Raw genomic sequence first — 19,730 nt, 5'->3', positions numbered from 1 at the left:
ACTCTCCCCTACACGCAGCCCTGGGCCAGGCTCTCAGCTCCAGCCCTGCTCAGGCACAGGGTGAGTTCCAGGAGCTGGGCTTTGCACAGGAATTTTGCTTTTCAGGACCAGGGCCTTGGAATGGGGTCGGTCCCTGGGGACCAGGAGGGACTGGGACCTTCTGCCCCCCTTGGGCCATGTGGGCCTGGAGTGGGATCAGTGGGATCCAGCCCCTCTGTGCAGGGCATCAACCAGCTCTGGCAGAATGACAGAGCAGAGGCAGGCAGGGCACGGGGCAGGTCAGACCGGGAAGGTGAGGAATGGAGCCCTGAGCTGCCCTGGAGGCGACAGCACATCCCTTGTGCCACTTCCCAGGAGACCGAGCAGAGCCAGAGAGATTCCCAGAGTGAGGAAACCCCGGCAGGATCAGCAGCCTTGCCCAAGACTCGGGAGATGAAGAAAGCACCGCTGAGGCAACACATCCCCCCAGCTGCTGTCTGCAGGGGCTCCAAAAACCAGTCCCAGGGCAGTTTGTCACTGCACACGGGGACAAAGCCGAGCTCTGGGGTGGCAGTGTGTGTCCCCTGGGCTGCCCACAGCACATCCAGGCCCTCAGGACACACCTCTGGGGACACTCTCTGTGTCAGGAACTGTGAATATGGCTTTAAGCTCCTCGTTTTGAACCACAACTACAAAAAATCCCCTTTGCCTTTCCAGGAGGTCTCACGCTGCCAGCGCTTTGCTCTTCATCGCCCCCAAGCTGTCACTTAGCCATCGAGGACTCCTCTTCCTCCTCATTTCCCTTCCCAGGCTTGTTTCCTCGCACGGAGCCCAAAATCCAGGGAGAGGCGGCTGGGGCGGGGCGGGGACCCCACCTGGCTACATCCCTGGTGGGATGGAGGCAGCACAGTCGGTGATCCCTAAATGAGCGTTTGTCACCTGCAGGAAGAGTCCTGTCAGTGACTTCCTTTGCTTTGGAAACGGCTGAATCATCCCGAATTCCAGGCGGGATCTCTGGGAACGCCCGTGGCTCCGGGGCAGCCTCTGGGGACATTCCCTGGGGCCTCGGCGGGGACACAATCGCCTTTCCCTCCGTGCTGCCACACCAGAGCCGTGTGCCCGAGGCAAATCCTCCTGTCCTGTCCTGTCCTGTCCCCTCCACCTGCCATCACTGTCACTGTCACATGAATGGGCACCGCCCCGTGCGGGACCCGCTGTGCGACCCCAGAGCTGCGTTCGGGTCTGGGATTTGCAATCCAGAGAGTTTCTCCTCATTTCTTTTCCTCTTGGCCCTGCCAAAGGGGACAATGGCCCAGGGCCAGCGGGGCTGGGCAGGTGACCCCGCTCCGGGGAGGAGGTGAGGCCACCACCGCCTGTGCCAGCTCCTCCTGTGCAGGAAGATCGGGAGCAGCTCGGGAATGCTGGGGTGGGAATCACCGAGGGACCCCCGGGGCTCTGCATCCTCCTGGAAAGGGGAGGGGGCTTCCCATCCCACAGCCGTGCTTCCCCGATTTCCTCTGCCTTCCCAGCCAGCCAGCCTGGGGACAAAGCCCGCAGCCCGTTTGCCACGGATGGCACCAAACTGGCCTCGTGGGGACACCCAAAATCGGCCTTGTGGGGACACCTGGGGCACCCCCCATCCCCCAAAGCAGCCCTCATGGGGCGGTGCCAAGGGGGGCGCGGGGTTCTTCCAGCAGGGATGGTTTAATTCGGGCTTTAGGCTCCATCCCGAGTGTTTATGGGAAATTAAACTGCTGGAAAATTAAATTGTTAATATGGGTGGTTCCATTTCAGATGCTAATGAGGCCCGGCCTCGGCAGCTTTGGTGTCAGCATAACCCCGGGCTCAGCCTTTGACTCCTCATTGCGGCATTCGAGGGCTCGGAATTATTGCGGACCCGGTTCGTCCATCTGCGTTCTTTAGGGTGATCTCATTTACAGAGAGCTTCTCAATGAGACCCCTCCGAAACTGGGGATGGGACCCCCCAGAGACTCCCCAAATACTGGGAATGGGACCCCTAAACATCTCCCCTAATATTGGGGATGGGATCCCCAGAAACCCCCAAAAGGCTCTCCAAAATTTGGGATGGGACCCACAGAGACCCGCCCCCCAAACACTGAGGATGGGATCTCTAAATTCTCCACTAAAGTTTGGGTGGGAATCCCAGAGATCCACAAAATTTTCCCCAAAAATGGGGGTGGGAACCAGAGAAATTCCCTCATAATCTCCCCAAAAGTGGGGATGGGATCCCTAAAGTCTCCCCACAATTGGGGGTCCCATTATTAAAATAATTGAAATGGTGACGTTTGGCCCCCTTGCTGAGGGGGCTGGGGCTTTCTAGCGGGGAGAATTGGATAAATACATTTATTTTACATACCCATAATACGTATTTATATCTATTTTATACATATTTCTATATTTACAGATACAGAACTTTATTTTTTTTCTGTAAGAAGAGCCTAGGTAATGCTTGGGGGTCTGGATCCAAGGGCAGCCCCATCCTTGGGGGAGATCCAGGAACGCAGCTCCAGGTGTTCCCTGCTCTGTGTCCATCCCAGGTTGTGCCTGGGGTTCCGCCAAACCTTCCCTGCTCTGCTCTGGCTCCAAGGTGACACCATCCGGCACACACCAAAACACCAAAATCGCGACCCCAGACCCAGGGCTGGGCCGAGCTGGGGTCAGTTTGCAGCAATGGGGAATATTGGGGAGGGGTTCGGGGGTTCCCGGGGAGGAGAGGCAGGATGGGGCCGGGGGACAGGGCAGGGACAGCACTGCGGGTCACCCTGGGGCAGGGCGGGGGGGAGCGCCCCTGTCCCCCCGCGTGTCCCCCCGCGTGTCCCCCGCGGGCACGGGTGCGACCCTCGGCACCCCCGCCCCATCCCGGCTGCGCCCCCTTCCCACAGCCTTCCTCCAGCCCGGGCAGGGCTCGGTGTCCCCGCTCTGCACCCCCTGGGCCCGGCTGGGGGGTGCTGGGGGGCAGCGCCAGCCTGGGGTCCCCCCGAGCTGCTCCATCCAAGCGCAGGCACAGAGAGCTCCGTGCGAGGGCAGCGGCAGCGGGGAGGAGCCTGCGGAGCGGAGCGGGGACAGCGGGCTGGAGAGACAGAGCAGCGGCGCGGGGACTGCCACGGGGACAGGGACAGGGACGGAGGGACAGGGACAGGGACAGGGACAGGGACAGGGGGACAGAGGGACAGGGACAGGGACAGGGACAGGGGGACGGAGACAGAGGGACAGAGGGACAGGGACAGGGACAGGGACAGGGACAGGGACAGAGGGACGGAGACAGGGACAGGCATAGGCACAGGGGGACAGGGACAGAGGGACAGAGGGACAGAGGGACAGAGGGACAGAGGGACAGAGGGACAGAGGGACAGGGACAAGGGAGAGGCGCAGGGACAGGGGCAGGGGACAGCCACAGCCGGGGACAGGGAAAGGAACAGGGACAGCCACAGGGACAGGGGACAGCCACAGCGGGGGGACACGGGACAGGGACAGGGGACAGACACCCTGCGGGACCGGGAGCCGCTGCAAGGAAGGGTCCTGAGGGACACGGGGCAGGACAGGGCTGGAAGGGCAGAGGGGAGAGGGCAGGAAGGTGCTGGGGCACCCCCGCAGCCCCGGGTCATGAAGGAGGAGCTGGGCTGTCCCCAACCCCTCGGGGACTCACTGGGGGTCCCTGGGGGACGCTGGCAGCTGCCCCGGCCCCGCTCGCTGCTGCTCCTGCTGCTCCTCCCCACGCTTCAGGTGAGTGACCCTGGGGACAACGCGGGGACGGGGTGGGGGGCGCGGGCGGTCCCCCCATGCCAGCCACCCCAAGGCCCGGGAGCAGTGAAGGATCCTCCTCCCATCCCATCCCATCCCATCCCATCCCATCCCATCCCATCCCATCCCATCCCATCCCATCCCATCCCATCCCATCCCATCCCATCCCATCCCATCCCATCCCATCCCATCCCATCCCATCCCATCCCATCCCCATCTGTTGTGCTCCCGGCCCAGGGGATGCCCTGCAATGTCCCCTTGGGGACTTTCCCAGAGCTCCTGGGGACAATGTGGTGACAAGGGTGGTGCTGGGACCCCGCAGGGCTGGGCAGCGCTCAGGGACCCCCAGGTCCCACAGGGTCGAGTCCCAGGGATGATCCCTCGGGAACGGATCCTCCATCCCACATCAGCCAGCATCCTGCACCCCTTGGAGGGGCCCTGAACTCCCTGGGCAGCATCCACAGGCACAGGGAATGGGATTGCTGAGGGGTACAGGGGACAAGGACAACCGTGGGAATGGCAGAGCCATGGGAATGGCACTGCGGGAATGGGGGGGACGTGGGGGGATTGTGCTGCCAGAGGGATTGAACTGGTCAGGCTGCTCTGGGGAAAAGGGAAAGGGAAAGGGAAAGGGAAAGGGAAAGGGAAAGGAAAAGGAAAAGGAAAAGGAAAAGGAAAAGGAAAAGGAAAAGGAAAAGGAAAAGGAAAAGGAAAAGGAAAAGGAAAAGGAAAAGGAAAAGGAAAAGGAAGCTGGGCTGTGGGAGCACTGGAAACTTGGAGGGTTTTAGAGCCTGGTAGCATCAGGCCCTTTCCAGGGGGAAACTGAGGCATAGCTGAATTCCCTGCTCTGCTGGGAGCTCGGAAGGGAACACACACATTTGCTGTTCCTGCTGCAGCATCCTGGCCCTGCTGCCATAAATAACAAACCAAACCCAGCAGCCCTGCAGCTAAAAAAGGATAGGAGAAACCCCTCTGCCCATCCATGTCTTCCATCACTGGCAGGATGGAGGAGGAGAACTCCTGTGCCTTCCTGGTGCTGTGCTCAGAGCCAGGCTGCAAATTCCCTTGAAATCTTGTGTTCAGCAGGAACAGGAAACAAAATCTCCCGGGGGAGGCGAAGGAACCCTGAGGAGTGGCTGCATGGCCAGGCCAGGGCAGGGCAGGGATCAGCCAGGGGATGCTCCAATGTCCCACACTTTCCTCTGTTGGGAAGTTCATGGATCCACCCTCATCCCTCTTTTCTCCAGCTTGTACACGTCTGGCCCCTCACCTGAAACAATCAGCAATCCATCCCAGGTCTGGGTCCCAGGTCCCTGTCCCAGACAGCCCTGAACACAGACACTGCAGGGATGCTTGGGAATGGGCAGGGATACGTGGGAGAGGACATGGATGGGTGTTTGGGAATGGCCATGGATGCTTGGGAATAGGCACAGACACGTGGGAATGGATGTTTGGGAATGGGGGTCTGGGAATGGGTGTGTGGGAATGGGTGTGTGGGAATAATGGGTGTTTGGGAATGGGTGTTTGGGAATGGGTGTTTGGGAATGAGTGTTTGGGAATGGGGGTCTGGGAATGGGGGTTTGGGAATGAGTGTTTGGGAATGGGGGTCTGGGAATGGGGGTTTGGGAATGGGGGTTTGGGAATGGGTGTGTGGGAATAATGGGTGTGTGTGAATGGGTGTTTGGGAATGGGGGTTTGGGAATGGGTGTGTGGGAATGGGTGTGTGGGAATAATGGGTGTTTGGGAATGGGTGTTTGGGAATGAGTGTTTGGGAATGGGTGTGTGGGAATAATGGGTGTGTGGGAATGGGGGTTTGGGAATGGGTGTTTGGGAATGGGTGTGTGGGAATGGGTGTTTGGGAATGGGTGTTTGGGAATGGGGGTTTGGGAATGGGGGTTTGGGAATGGGTGTGTGGAAATGGGGGTTTGGGAATGGCTGTTTGGGAATGGGTGTTTAGGAATGGATGTTTGGGAATGGGTGTTTGGGAATAGATGTTTGGGAATGGGTGTGTGGGAATGGACAGGCAAAGGTCCTGGCCTGCTCTCAGTTCAGCCTCACCACCTGGTTCTCCAGCTGGAAATTGAGGAATCAATTCCCAAAGCAGGGATTCCCAGACAATCCAGTCCACCACAGCTCTCACATTTTTGGGATCTGGACACTCTCCCTGGTGTTCCATCAGCTCTGCTGGCACATCCCAGAGCTGGGGCTGTGGGGTTTGCTGTGCCCACGGGGACAGTGGGAGGTGTCCGTGCCCGTGGCAGGGGGAGAACGGGATGGGCTTGGCAGTCCCTCCAGCTCCACGATTCCATTTCCACAACTGATGAGCCAGTTCCACAACCCCACGTTGTGCTGCCTGCCCTTTCCCCCGTGCCAAGGTGCGAGGGACTCACCGCGAGTGCTCCGCGGTCCTGCAGCTGCAGCAGCGAGAGGCGGAGTGTCTGCAGAGGATCCGCAGCGAGAGCCGGAGCCCCGCCCTGCCCGGGCAGCGGGGTGAGCCTGGGCTGGGAGCAGCTCCCGGGGCACGGGAGGGATTCCTGAGGGTCCCTGGAGGGTGATCCATGGCAGGGCATGCAGAGCACGCGTGGATGTGGGAAAGGGATTTCCGGGCAAAGGGAGAGCAGCACCAAGGCAAAGGGCAAGGAGAACCCCTGGAGAACCCCAGAAATGCTGTTGGAATGGGACAGAGGGGATTGAGGGACACAAACAACAGTGGGAACTCACTCCTGGTGGATTTAGAGAATCCTGGAATGGTTGGGATTGGGAGGGACCTTAAACCCACCCAGGGCCACGGTCAGGGACAGCTCCCACTGTCCCAGCTGCTCCCAGCCCTGTCCAGCCTTGGGCACTGCCTGGGATCCAGGGGAAGCCACATATCCTCTGGGAATTCCACCCCAGCCCTCCCCACCCTGCCAGGAACAATTCCTGCCCAAAATCCCACCCAGCCCTGCCCTGGGCACTGGGAGCCATTCCCTGTGTCTGTCCCTCCATCCCTGTCCCCAGTCCCTCTCCAGCTCTCCTGGATCCCTTCAGGCCCTGGAGGGGCTCTGAGGTTTCTCCAGAGCCTTCTCACCCCCCAGACAGGGATTCATGGATTATGGCAGTGCTGGATTGCTCCTGGCAGAGCCCCCTTGATTCACCAGTGCCAGGGCTGTGGCCACCAGCATTAGGGTCACTCTGTGGTGCCACCATCTCACATCTGCTCCCCTTCCTAATTCAGTAAATTTTACTGCCAAACATTTTTGGAGGAACTCAATTTTCCCATATCTGGGATTTTAAACAAATTAACTGCTTGAAAAACCAATTTTCAAGTGCTGCTTTTGGACATCCTTTTTTAAATTGCATCTCAGTTTCCATCCAAAAGTGGAATGGCCCAAATCCTGGGCAAAAATTGTCGCCGGGAGAATAAGGAATGTGTCATTCCAAGGGTTTCATCTCATAGCAGTGGAAAAATTAAGCAATAAATGCATATGAAGGTGCATAATTGCATAAGTAATTCTGCAGAGATGTCATTTATCCTTCAGCTTAGCAGGGAAAAGCCAAATTGATTGGAAAAGGTGCATTTTGCAACCTGAATTGTGCCAGCCAAGGGGAAGGAATCTCACTCCAGAAAAATATCTGAGAAGCAGGAATGCATAATTAAAATCTGGATTTAATCCTGGGGCTCCTGCTGCCCCCTGTTCATCTGAGCTGCATTCATCCCTTTCCCTGTTTGCACATGAGGAGCGTGACTCAAGGACAGCTCAGATCCCATGGACAGGGTGGGAGAGTTCTGGAATCTCCTTATTCCTTCCCAATATCCCACCCAGCCCTGCCCTGGGCAGTGGGAGCCATTCCCTGTGTCTGTCCCTCCATCCCTGTCCCCAGTCCCTCTCCAGCTCTCCTGGATCCCTTCAGGGCCTGGCAGGGGCTCTGAGCTCTCCTGGAGCTTCTCCTCCCCAGCTCTCCCAGCCTTTCCTCATGACAGAGCTCTTCCATTCCCTGCACCATTTCCATGGCATCCTCTGCACTACGGGGGCTACAAATTCCAGAGGAGGCCCTGGGGGATGCTCCAAAGGCTCCTCTGGAGCCAGGCTGGGAGAGCTGGGGGTGCTCACCTGGAGAAAAGCTCCAGGGAGAGCTCAGAGCCCCTGCCAGGGCCTGAAGGGATCCAGGAGAGCTGGAGAGGGACTGGGGACAGGGATGGAGGGACAGACACAGGGAATGGCTCCCAGTGCCCAGGGCAGGGCTGGGTGGGATATTGGGCAGGAATTGTTCCTGGCAGGGTGGGCAGGGCTGGCACAGGGTGCCCAGAGCAGCTCCTGCCCCTGGATCCCTGGCAGTGTCCCAGGCCAGGCTGGGCAGGGCTGGGAGCAGCTGGGACAGAGGGAGGTGTCCCTGCCATGGCAGGGGTGGCACTGGAGGGACTTTTATGTCCCTTCCAACCCAAACCATTCCAGGATTCTCTGCTTCCACGACCCCAAGAAATGAAGTGAGTGCTCTCAGTGATGATCCCAGTTCTGTGCTCATTTCCCTGATCGTCCAGAGCAAAAATCAAGCTCCCCTTTGGCATTGTGGATGCAAATCCCTCCTGCCTGGACTGACAGCCCCAGGCTGAAATCAGAGGCAACTCATCAGACTCCAATTCCACATTTCCTGGCTGGGAATGGACGTGGCTCTAGGTGACTCATGTGGATCTGCAAGGTTAATGATGGAGCAGTGCTGGGACAGGAGCTGGGCTGGAATGGGATGTCCTTCCTCCAAATTCCTCCAGGCCTGGGCCTGCCCAGCCGTGCTCATTCCCAGGAACATTGGAGGATGATTTAAACAGGAATTCAGTGCTGGATGGGGAAGCAGAAGTTGTTTAAGCTGATCACTCACAGCAAGAATTGCATGACTTCCTCCTGTCCTTGGGGACAATCCCGAGCTGAGCCTCCAGGTGCAAAAATCCAGCATAAATCTGGGTTATTTTAGGAGCTAGGGGCAAATGCCAGCCCGGGGTATTCCCACAGGGAATGTCTGGTGCAGTCCCAGGAACTCGCAGGTCCCAGAGGATGTTCAGGGGCAGGATGCTCCCGGTTCCTGGTGGATCCCGCACGTCCCCTCCCGGTGTCACCGCTGTCCCCTCCCTCCCCAGGCTGCCCCACGGACTGGGACGGGCTCAGCTGCTGGCCCGCCCTGCCCCTCGGCCAGTCGCGAGCTGTCGCCTGTCCCGACATCCTGAACGTCTTCAAGAAGTCCGAAGGTCTGAATGCAGCGGGGATCGCTCACCCATGGACCAGCCAGCCCCTGTGCCGCCCTGCCCTTCCCCTGCCCGCACGTCCTTGGTGCATCGCAGTCCAACAGGGGACAGGAAAAGCAGAGATTCGGGGAGCTGCCACAGCAGGACCCAAATCCTTTCATCCTTCCGTGGGTGGAGCCCTTGGGGACCTCATCCTCCCTCCTGGTGACACCAGGACAGTCCCATTGCTTCTCCTTTCCCCCACATTTCCCCCAGTGCCCCAGGCTGTCTCCATCCCTCTTGGAGGGCTGGGATGGAGAGCTCCCACCGGAGCATTCCAGCATTTCTGCAGTGCTGAGACTTTCTCAGATAGGAGCAGTTTGGGAAACTGGGGAAATATTTGCTTTGGGGCAACAAACATGGGAAATGTTTGCTTTGGGGCAACAAACATGGGAAGTGTTTGCTTTGGGGCAACAAACATGGGAAGTGTTTGCTTTGGGGCAGGAGCAGGAGAGGCTCGACGGAGCCCTCATGGGGTGAATGAGCACGTTCACAGCCTTCATTCCCAATTCCCTTCTGCTGGAGGGATCTGTGCCCAAAGTTTTCCTGGCCAGCTGCAGGCATGGGGCCAGAGTGGGGGATGGGGTAACAATGGGATCTGGGAGGGAGTGATGGGGCCTGGGAGGGAAGGGGCAGTGATGGGACCCAGCAGGAGCAATGGGATCTGGGAGGGAAGGCACAGCCAGGCCAAAGGGTTCCACATTGCTGTCCCTGCCTATGCCAGGCTGGGCACTTTGGGGGGGCCATCAGAGGTGACACCCACGGCTCCCCTGAGGTCCCTCCTTGTCGTGCAGGGCTGATCCAGAGGAACTGCACTGAGTGGGGCTGGAGCCTCCCCAGCCCCCCCTACCACAGCTCCTGCCAGCTGGAGACCCTCAGCAGCAACAACGACACCGAGGCCAAGGCACGTGGGACCCCTGGGCTGTGGGGAGCTGTCCCATGTCCCATGTCCTGTGTCCCATGTGCATTGCCCCATGTCCCATATCCCATGTCCCATGTCCCATGTCCTGTGTCCCATGTCCATTGTCCCATGTCCCATGTCCCATGTCCCATGTCCCATATCCCATGTCCTGTGTCCCATGTGCATTGCCCCATGTCCCATATCCCATGTCCCATGTCTCATGTCCCATGTCCCATGTCCCATGTCCCATATCCCATGTCCCATGTCCCATGTCCTGTGTCCCATGTCCATTTTCCCATGTCCCATATCCCATGTCCCATGTCTCATGTCCCATGTCCATTGTCCCATGTCCCATATCCCATGTCCCATATCCCATGTCTCATGTCCCATATCCCATATCCCATGTCTCATGTCCCATGTCTCATGTCCCATGTCCTGTGTCCCATGTCCATTGTCCCATGTCCCATATCCCATGTCCCATGTCCCATGTCCCATCTCCCATGTCTCATGTCCCATGTCCCATGTCCCATGTCCCATGTCCCATGTCTCATGTCCCATATCCCATATCCCATATCCCATATCCCATGTCCCATGTCCCATGTCCCATATCCCATGTCTCATGTCCCATGTCTCATGTCCCATGTCTCATGTCCCATGTCCCATGTCCCATATCCCATGTCTCATGTCCCATGTCCCTTGTCCCATGTCCCATATCCTGTGTCTCATGTCCCGTGTCCCATGTCTCATGTCCCGTGTCCCATGTCCCATGTCCCTTGTCCCATGTCCCGTGTCCCGTGTCCCATGTCCCATATCCATGTCCCATGTCCCATATCCCACGTCTCATGTCCCATGTCCCATATCCCGTGTCTCATATCCCATATCCCATGTCTCATGTCCCATGTCCCTTGTCCCATGTCCCGTGTCCCATGTCCCATGTCTCATGTCCCATGTCCCGTGTCCCATGTCCCATATCCCATATCCCATGTCTCATGTCCCATGTCCCATGTCCCGTGTCCCATGTCCCATGTCTCCCTTCCCCACACTGCCCACAGAGCCATGGAGATGCTCCCAGGGTTTTCCCATCCTTGGAGGGGAGGGGCTGTCGCTGCTTGTCCCGCACCAGCAGTTCCCGGTCCCTGTCCCCTCACCCTGCTGTGCTGTCCCTTCCAGAGGAGCCATTTTGTCACCATGAAGGTGCTCTACACCTGTGGCTACTCCACGTCACTGGCAGCGCTGCTCCTGGCCATCGGCATCTTCTCCTGCTTCAGGTAGGGCTGGGAGTTCCCTGGGCTGCAGGGACATGGGATAAATCCCAGCAGGGATTCTCTGGCCTGTGCCCTCCTGCAGCAGCCAGGACCCATCCCTGCCACCAGGAAAACTGGGAGGACAGGAGAGGAATGGCAGTGCTGTCCTTCCCTGGTGGCCCTCTCGAGTTCTGGTTTGCAGATCTCCCTGTACTGCAGATCTGGGCTCTCCAGAGGTTTCTGGAATGTTCCCTTGTCCCTGAGCAGCCTCAAGCACAGCACAACCCTGCTGTGTCTGATTTTAGAGCAGGAAAGCTTCTCCAGGTCTTTGTGACCATCACCAGCAGTGATCCATGGCTGGGCTCCAGCCAGGGAAGGAGACACCGGAGCACCTTCTCTGCCCTGTTTGGGCCCAGCCCATCTCTCCCTCCTGCAGGAAGCTGCACTGCACCAGGAATTCCATCCACATCCATTTCTTCACCTCCTTCATTCTCCGGGGCACGGCCGTGTTCATCAAGGACAGCGTCCTCTTCTCGGACGAGTCCATCGACCACTGCACCATGTCCACGGTAAATCCCAAATCCCAGCCCGGGAATGGGGCAGGGACAGCCACAGGGGCTCCTTGGGAAGGGCCTGGGGGACCCAGGGTGGATTTATCACTGCAAAGAGGAGAGAGAGAGGCTGTGAGATGGAGGAAATTCTGTCGTGGGTGGCCTTGGGGAGGTTCAGCATTTCTGCGTTTCCCTCTGTGCAGTTCTGTCCTCAAAACTGCCACTGGCCTCGGCTGAGTGTCCCCAGTGGTGTCCCCAGTGGGGCTAAAGCTCAGCACAGCCCCACCAGCACCAGGTACTGCTCAGGTTTAAGGTTTTCAATGAAAGCAGGAACCCCTGAGTGAAGATACAACACTGGGAACACCACGGACACAACCACAGGGTTTTTATAAAGGCCCTACAAAACCAGCCCATGGTCACCTCCTCATGGAGCAGAACCTGGTGCAGGTGATGTGAGGGACTGGGGCAGGGTCCCTGGGGCTGCACTGAAGGGTCATCACTGAAAGGTCATCACAGGAGACCTCAAGAGATTGGATGGGGAGGGTGACAACCCCCTGTGCCCCCAGGAGAGGGTGTGATACACCCTGAGCTGGGTGTTAACAACCCCCTGTGCCCCCAGGACAGGGTGTGATACACCCTGAGCTGGGGGTGACAACCCCCTGTGCCCCAGGACAGGGTGTGATACACCCTGAGCTGGGTGTTAACAACCCCCTGTGCCCCCAGGACAGGATGTGATACACCCTGAGCTGGGGGTGACAACCCCCTGTGCCCCCAGGACAGGATGTGATGCACCCTGAGCTGGGTGTTAACAACCCCCTGTGCCCCCAGGACACTGGGCCGTGCACCCTGAGCTGTCCCCCTCCTCCCCTGGCAGGTGACCTGCAAAGCAGCCATCACCTTCTTCCAGTACTCAGTGCTGGCCAACTTCTACTGGCTGCTGGTGGAGGGGCTGTACCTGCAGACACTGCTGCTGCTCACCTTCACCTGCGACAGGAGCTACACCTGGGGCTACATCCTCGTGGGCTGGGGTGAGCCTGGGACATCCCAGACAGCCACGGGCAGGAACCACCTGGGAATGGCCTGATCTGAGACCCACCTGAGGTCCCCAGGGCTGCTCCCAGCATGTCCCCACCCCAACATCTCCTGCAGGTGGGCACCCAGCTGCTCCTGCCAGAGCCCAGAGCTGCTGGGGAAGCTGGCCTGATCCAGGACAGGCCCTCCCTTCTCACACCCACCCAGGGCTGGGAATGCCCATCCCATGGCAGGATGCAGGGCCAGGAGGGTGGCCAGGAGGTGACACGGGCACAGCACCATCAGTGGGCTCCATTTCCTTTTCCCTGAGAGAAGGATGTGTCACCTTCCTGCCACATCCACAACTGAGCTCAACACATGTTTCTGGGGACAAGGCACAGAGGGGAGGCACAGGGGCTTCCCAGAGCACTGGAGGGACCATCCTTGTGGGTGTCCTGTCCTTGCAGGTGTGCCCATGGTCACAGTCGGGGTGTGGGTGCTCACCAGGCTGCACTACGATGACCACGGGTAAGAGCAGCTGTCCCTTGGCCTTCTCCAGGCCACCCCAGCCACGTGTCCCAGCCCAAGTCCTGGGAAATGAACCTTTGCCATGGGATGATCAGGAGGGGAGGACTGGGCAAGCACTTCATTTAAATGTTATTTCTGTTTCCTGGTGGGTCCCGAGGCAAGAGGGGTCAGGGGGCTGGCCATAGAAATTGCAGGGGGACAGCTGGGCCACACGGGTGCCAGTGGGTGCCAGAGCCACCTCTCCTGTCCCACAGGTGCTGGGATGACTACTCCAGCCTGTACTGGTGGGTGATCAAGGCTCCCATCCTCCTGGCCATATTTGTGAGTGTGTTCCCTGAGAGTTCTCAAAAGTCCCACCCTGCCACATGGCCAGGGCACCCAGCCAGGGGCCATGCAGAGCCTCACACGTGCCTTCCCGGGCCAGGTGAACTTCCTCATCTTCCTCAACGTCACCAGGATGCTGGCACAGAAGATCCGGTGCCCAGAGCTCAGCCAAACCCACAGGCAGCAGTACCTGTGAGTGTGTGCTGTGCCCACCCCGGGGGCTGCCCCTTGGAGCAGCACAGAGAACAGTCCTGGAGCCTCCCAGACCTTTCACTGAGAGCCTCCCTGGGGCTAAGAGCAGGATTCTGGGGAGGTCTCGTGGAGCAGCCAGGCCCCTCTGACTCCCCACAGGAGGCTGACCAAGTCCACGCTGCTGCTCATCCCCCTCTTCGGGGTGCACTACGTGGTGTTCGCGCTCTTCCCCGAGCACGTGGGCGTGGGCGCCCGCCTCTACTTCGAGCTGGTTCTCGGCTCCTACCAGGTGAGATGGGCAGGGAAAGTCCCCCTGGCCCCACCCCAGTCCCAGCAGGAGCCCCTGGGATGTGGGGCTTTGGCCTCTTTAGGGAGAGGGTGCCCCAAACACCTGGGCAGGGCACAAGGGCTGGGCCTGGAGAACCTGGCAGTGACTGCTCTGCCCTGGGGGGCTCAGAGGCGTGGGAGGAGGAAAAGGATGGGAGAAGATGAGCACAGAGGGGTCCAGCCCCTTCCTCTGGCTGAAAATTGCTCTTCCTGTCCACTCCAGGGCTTCCTGGTGGCTCTGCTCTACTGTTTCCTCAACGGGGAGGTGAGTGTGTGTCCCCACCCCACCTGGGCACACCCTGAGGGTGCCCCAAAGCCACACATGGGACAGTTCCTCCACCCCCTGCCCTCCCCAGTCCCCTCCCTTGGGTGCTGCTGGTGTCCCTGGGTGCCAGCACTGCCCGTGGGGTTGGTGCAGGTCCAGGCTGAGATCAGGAGGAGCTGGGGCAAGTGGCAAAGGTCCATGGAGAGCAACGTCTTCAACCTGGCCACCCAGGACTTCACGGCGTGACCAGGACAGCATTCCAGGGAGGTGGTGCTGCTGAGGAGCAGCTCCATGGCTGCAGTCCCAGAAAGACCCAACCCCCTGATTTTGGGGGTTCTGGGTCTCACACCCTCAGAGGATGGTGAGAACAACCATGGGAGAGGCTCTGCCTGCTCAGGGCTGGTGGATCTTGTGCCCTGTGCTGGCACCTCCCCACGGAGCTCTCACTGCTTTGGGGCAGAGTTTCAGGTGAAGGGGAGGGAAGTTCATTTTTCTGCCTGAAACTGGGAAGGAAACACAAAAATCCTTTGCCAAAGGACAGCTGATGATTGTTGTTTGAAGGAAAACGAGCGGCTCCTGTACTGAAGGGATTCACTGATGGATATTTTCCCCCTTCCTTGGTTTACAAAATCATTTCCCTCCTGGGAAGATTCCTCAACACAGCCAGGAGCCTCCCTGGGATGGAGGAAGGACACAGAGAAAGGCAAAACCCCAAACAAGAGTTTTCCCAGCTTCTACAAGGGACCCCCAATGGCCTCAGGACCCAGCTCCTCCCCAGTTCCCAAATTCCCTTTCTCCTGTGTCAGTTGATTCAACTGGGGATGTTCCCTTGCCAGGAAAGTTCTCCCAGTCCTTTGCACTGAGGAATGGGACTCACCTGGCTTCTCTGGGGATCCTTTTTCCAGGGATAGGAAGGGTTTTGGCAATAAAATCTCATTCTCATGCCCAGCCTCACTTTTCAGAGGGTTGGTTTGTTCCACAAACCTGGAGAATTTGGGACTGGGGGTGCTGCAGGATGAAAATCCTGCCCATGATGGAATGCCCAGGCAATCTCTGCTTTTCCCCTGCCTGGTGAAGCTCACAGAGAGGAGATGAAGGAGGAAGCTGAGGAAGGGCTCAAGGTGGGGGCACCACAAGCTGTCCCAGAGATCCAGGGGTGACCTGTTCCCTCTGCACCACCCCACAGCCTGTTCCACCTCCATGAACATCCTTCATCCTCCCAGACTGAGCTCCTGCCCTGACAAACAGGAGTCAGAGGGGCCCCAAATACCCTTTTTTCAAACTCCCTGGCCTCTCCCATGCTCCTGAGTCCAGAGCCACCCGATCCCAGCCTCACTTCTCACTCTGCCTGGGTTGTCATTTCTCTGTGGTGCCACGTGTCCTTCCCTAAATAAATCCCACTTGCTGGCCCCTGTCCAGACTGCAGGATCTCCAGAGATCCCATCTGGGAAGGCACTGAGAGGGAAACAGCCCCAGAGCTGATTTGAGGTGAGATGGGAGGTGTTCCATTAAAACCCCCAGAGCCAGCACATCCTGAATCACCAGGATCCCTCCAGAGGAGCTCGGGAGCTGCCAAATAAATCCCTGTCTGCAGCCAGGAAGGGACCAGAGATGAACAGAATCCCTCTCCATCATTAGTGAGGATGGAATGATTGGCAGGGATGAGACAGCAGCAGATTGAGCCGGGACTGGGGATGCTCACTGGGAACATCTTTTCCATAAAACTTTGAAAAATTCTGGATTTGCACCTATTTCCAGCTGCAAATGGGTTTTCAGGGGGATAAACGACCCCAAATGACCTCTGGGGTTTGCTGGGCTTTGAACCCCATGGGCTTCCTTCAGGACAGGAGCCCGGTGTGGGTCCAGGAGGGGACGGGGTATTGCCCTCAGCCTGCACCAAAGGTTTTCCAAAGGCTCCCAGCATGGACCACGTCCTGCAGCTGCAAAAGATAATGAAAAGGGATCTTAAAGTGATGAAAGAGACCTTAAAGCTCACGGGCAGGGACACCTTTCACTGTCCAGGGTGCTCCAAGCCCCAGTGCCCAGCCTGGCCTTGGACACTGCCAGGGATCCAGGGGCAGCCACAGCTGCTGTGGGCACCCTGTGCCAGAGCCCCCCACACTCACAGGCAGGAATTTCTTCCAAAGATCCACATGATCTGGGAGGATTTTTCCAACCTAAATGATCCTGGGTCTGTGTTTGGGAAGGCTGAGCCCAGGCAGAGCAGGGTCAGGTTTCCTTCACCCCTTCTCCAGCACGGCCAGAACCTGGCATCCTCCTCACCCCTGTCCCAGTGCTGTGTGTCCCTGCCACAGCCTGGCATCCTCCTCACCCCTGTCCCAGTGCTGCGTGTCCCTGCAGGGCTGGAGTGTCACAGCCTGGCATCCTCCTCACCCCTGTCCCCAGTGCTGTGTGTCCCTGCAGGGCCGGAGCGCCTGGAGCCGGAGGGTGGCACTGCGGCCCCTCCACAGCTCCGCGGTGGCAGCGCTGGAGCGCGGGGCACAGTGGGGACACCCTGGGGTGACAGCGGCCACTGACCACGGGGCACAGTGGGGACACCCCGGGGTGACAGCGGCCACTGACCACGGGGCACAGCGGGGACACCCTGAGGTGACAGCGGCCACTGACCACGGGGCACAGTGGGGACACCCCGGGGTGACAGATGCCACCGAGCCCGGCTCCGAGAGTCCCAGCGAGTGACACTGCTCTGGCCGCTCGGGAAGAGCTGGGACAGCCCGGCAGCTCCGGCCACGAGCGGGTTAATCCCGATGGGAAGGGGAATAGCGCCGAGGGCTGGCAGTGCAGCGCCCGATGCTGCTCTCCGTGCCTGCATTCCCCATCCTCCGGAGCTGCCAGGACCTCCTGCCTGTGCTTCCATCTGCTCCTTCATCCCGCTCCGGGACGGGCCCGGCTCTGCAGCGCGGGGAATTCCCGTGTCCCAGCACGCAGAGAGTTCCCAGCTCCGGCTCTGCCCAGCCCTGCCGGCACAGGGACCAGCAGAGCCCCGGGGACACTGCCAGTCCCATGGCAGGGACAGTGCTGGCAGTGCAGGAGAGCTGGAGAGGGACTGGGGACAGGGATGGAGGGACAGACACAGGGAATGGCTCCCAGTGCCCAGGGCAGGGCTGGGTGGGATATTGGGCAGGAATTGTTCCTGGCAGGGTGGGCAGGGCTGGCACAGGGTGCCCAGAGCAGCTCGTGCCCCTGGATCCCTGGCAGTGTCCCAGGCCAGGCTGGACAGGGCTGGGAGCAGCTGGGACAGTGGGAGGTGTCCCTGGATGGGCTTTAAGGTCCCTTCTATCCCAAACCATTCCATGATTCTGTGATCCCATCACAACCCAGGGCACCTCAAACACCCCAGGGTCCCTGAGGCCAAGCAGGGCCCTAATTTGGAAACCCAAGGACACATTTTTCCTCCCAGATCAGTGCTGTCAGTCAGTTCCTCTGGATGCCCCAAGCTCCCATTCCTATTGGGATTTACTTGGTTTTCCAGACAGAAAGAACTGTGCCCCTGTGCCCTGCTGGGGACCCTCGGTGTTCCCACATCCCACAGGGCAGGAGACACATCCCAGGGCTCCCAGCCTCACTCCAGGCCTGCTCTTGGTCTGGGAAAAGCAAAAATGGACCTGTGCAGCTTGCAATGTCTTCCTGTGGTGACAAGGCTCGGCTTGGGGCAGCTGCTGAGAGCCACCAAACATCCTCTAAATTCCCTGCTCTGACCAACAGAGCAAGTGGAAAATCCCTGCAGCCACAGCAGGAGGATGTCCCTGTTCCTGTTCCTGTTCCTGTTCCTGTCCCAGTCCCTGTCCCTGACCCTGACCCTGACCCTGACCCTGACCCTGTCCCTGTCCCTGTCCCTGTCCCTGTCCCCTGTCTCTGTCTCTATCCCTGTCCCCTGTCCCCTGTCCCTGTCCCCTGTCCCTGTCCCCTGTCCCTGTCCCTGTCTCTGTCTCTGTCACTGCTGTCCCCACCAGCCAAACCCACTGATCCTGGGATGCCCAGGGAATGCTCCCTGCCCCTGGCCTGTGGCTGTTGTTCTGCTGCTGAGCTCCCAGTGGGCTCCCAGTGCCAGCCCTGCCTGTAGCCATTCCTGGGAGCTGATCTGGGCTCTTACCTCTCTCCTTGCCTGGGCTTTATCCCCTCTGAGTCTGCTCAGGGCTCCAAGCCAGCCAGAAGAGCCCTGGTTTTTACTTGAAGAGATCCCAGTTATGCCTGCCAAAGCACACCTTTGGCATCCCCTGCATGGAGCTCATCCTGCACCGGTTCTCCCTGGAGAGTGAAATGCTTCCTGCTCTGCCTTATTCCCACAGCCTCACACAGGAAAGGAAAACCATGGAGTCAGAAGCAGAATCGATCCAGGGAACTTCACATCCCAGCTCCCTGGTGTCAGGGCTGCAGGCCTGGCCGTGGATGTGTTGATTGTGGAGGATCCTGGAGAGGACAGACAGGGCTGAGGGGCTGGGCAGGGAAGGGAAGGGGATTCCCATGGGATTCCAGGCTGGGAAAGGCAGGGGCTGAAGCTCCACTGAAGCCACCTCAACCCTGGGAAGTTTCTCCAGGATGTTTTAGGACTGGAAAAGCAGAAATTATTCACCGGAGCAGTGGTTTTGGGGAGGTGATGAATCCCTCTGGTCCAGCTGAGTGCTGGGGTGGCTGTTCCACAGCCCTGAGCACTCCAAAAGGGGTGGCCCTGCAAGCTGGGGCCCTCCACCCTCTCCTCCTGGCCATCGGTGCACCCTGAGCACCCCACGGACCCCAAAAGTGCCTGGGTTTGGCAGGAAGTGCAAAAGGGGGGACAGCCCCACAGCAAATCTCCCTTCCTGTGTCACCCCAGAGGCAGGACAGGGACAGAGCCATTGGATGCTCCTGGGATGTTCTGGTGCGAGAGAGTGGGCAGTGGGGACAACAAAGTGACAGACACCCCTCGTTTGCCAGCAAGGGGAGGAGGGTGGCTGCTTCTGGCTGCTGAACAATGGGAATGACACTCCCAAGGAACCAGGGCTCGGGGACAGCGCTGGCAGCGGCGGTGGCACCGAGTGCCCCCCCGCCCTCGCAGTTGTCCCGCTGCTCTTTCCAGTCGCCTGTCACTGCCGGGAGGCGCTGCCCCTCCCCTGCACCTCCCCGCATCCCATGGGGGCCAAAGCCGGCCCGGAGCCACCTCCACACCTGGGACACTCTGCTGTGCCCGGGCAGGGGGGTCCCCGCGGGCAGGAGCTGGGGCTGGGGGCGATGGGGGCCATGGGGTAGATGGGGCAGTGGGGGCTATGGGGGCCATGGGGGCCATGGGGGATATGGGGGCGATAGGGGATATGGGGGTGATGGTGGCCATGGGGGCAATGGGGGCCGTGGGGGCAATGGGGGCCGTGGGGGCCATGGGGGATATGGGGGC

General features: G+C 59.3%; 1 protein-coding gene across 1 annotated transcript; it reads left to right on the top strand.

Moving 5' to 3' along the window:
- Positions 1-3,536: 3,536 nt before the first annotated feature.
- On the top strand, positions 3,537-14,741 carry LOC130264104 (vasoactive intestinal polypeptide receptor 1-like). The gene is made up of 13 exons (XM_056512106.1): positions 3,537-3,723; positions 6,117-6,231; positions 8,855-8,962; positions 9,793-9,902; positions 11,070-11,167; positions 11,580-11,712; positions 12,569-12,722; positions 13,173-13,233; positions 13,488-13,554; positions 13,658-13,749; positions 13,909-14,038; positions 14,300-14,341; positions 14,495-14,741. Exons 1-13 carry the CDS (start codon positions 3,604-3,606, stop codon positions 14,585-14,587), a joined length of 1,323 nt encoding a protein of 440 aa, XP_056368081.1. The 5' UTR covers positions 3,537-3,603; the 3' UTR covers positions 14,588-14,741.
- Positions 14,742-19,730: the final 4,989 nt, after the last annotated feature.

This window comes from Oenanthe melanoleuca, chromosome 27, assembly GCF_029582105.1.
Source record: "Oenanthe melanoleuca isolate GR-GAL-2019-014 chromosome 27, OMel1.0, whole genome shotgun sequence".
Taxonomy (NCBI): domain Eukaryota; kingdom Metazoa; phylum Chordata; class Aves; order Passeriformes; family Muscicapidae; genus Oenanthe; species Oenanthe melanoleuca.
Note: the sequence above shows the minus strand (reverse complement) of the source record. Positions and strands in the feature narration are given on the sequence as shown.

What these genes read in the sequence shown, in the direction of transcription:
- LOC130264104 (XM_056512106.1), top strand. Translation starts at nt 3,604, where the DNA reads ATGAAGGAGGAGCTGGGCTGTCCCCAACCCCTCGGGGACTCACTGGGG. An exon ending in ACAACGACACCGAGGCCAAG is followed by an intron (nt 9,903 to 11,069) that starts GCACGTGGGACC and finishes TGTCCCTTCCAG; the next exon opens with AGGAGCCATTTTGTCACCAT. An exon ending in GGCATCTTCTCCTGCTTCAG is followed by an intron (nt 11,168 to 11,579) that starts GTAGGGCTGGGA and finishes TCCCTCCTGCAG; the next exon opens with GAAGCTGCACTGCACCAGGA.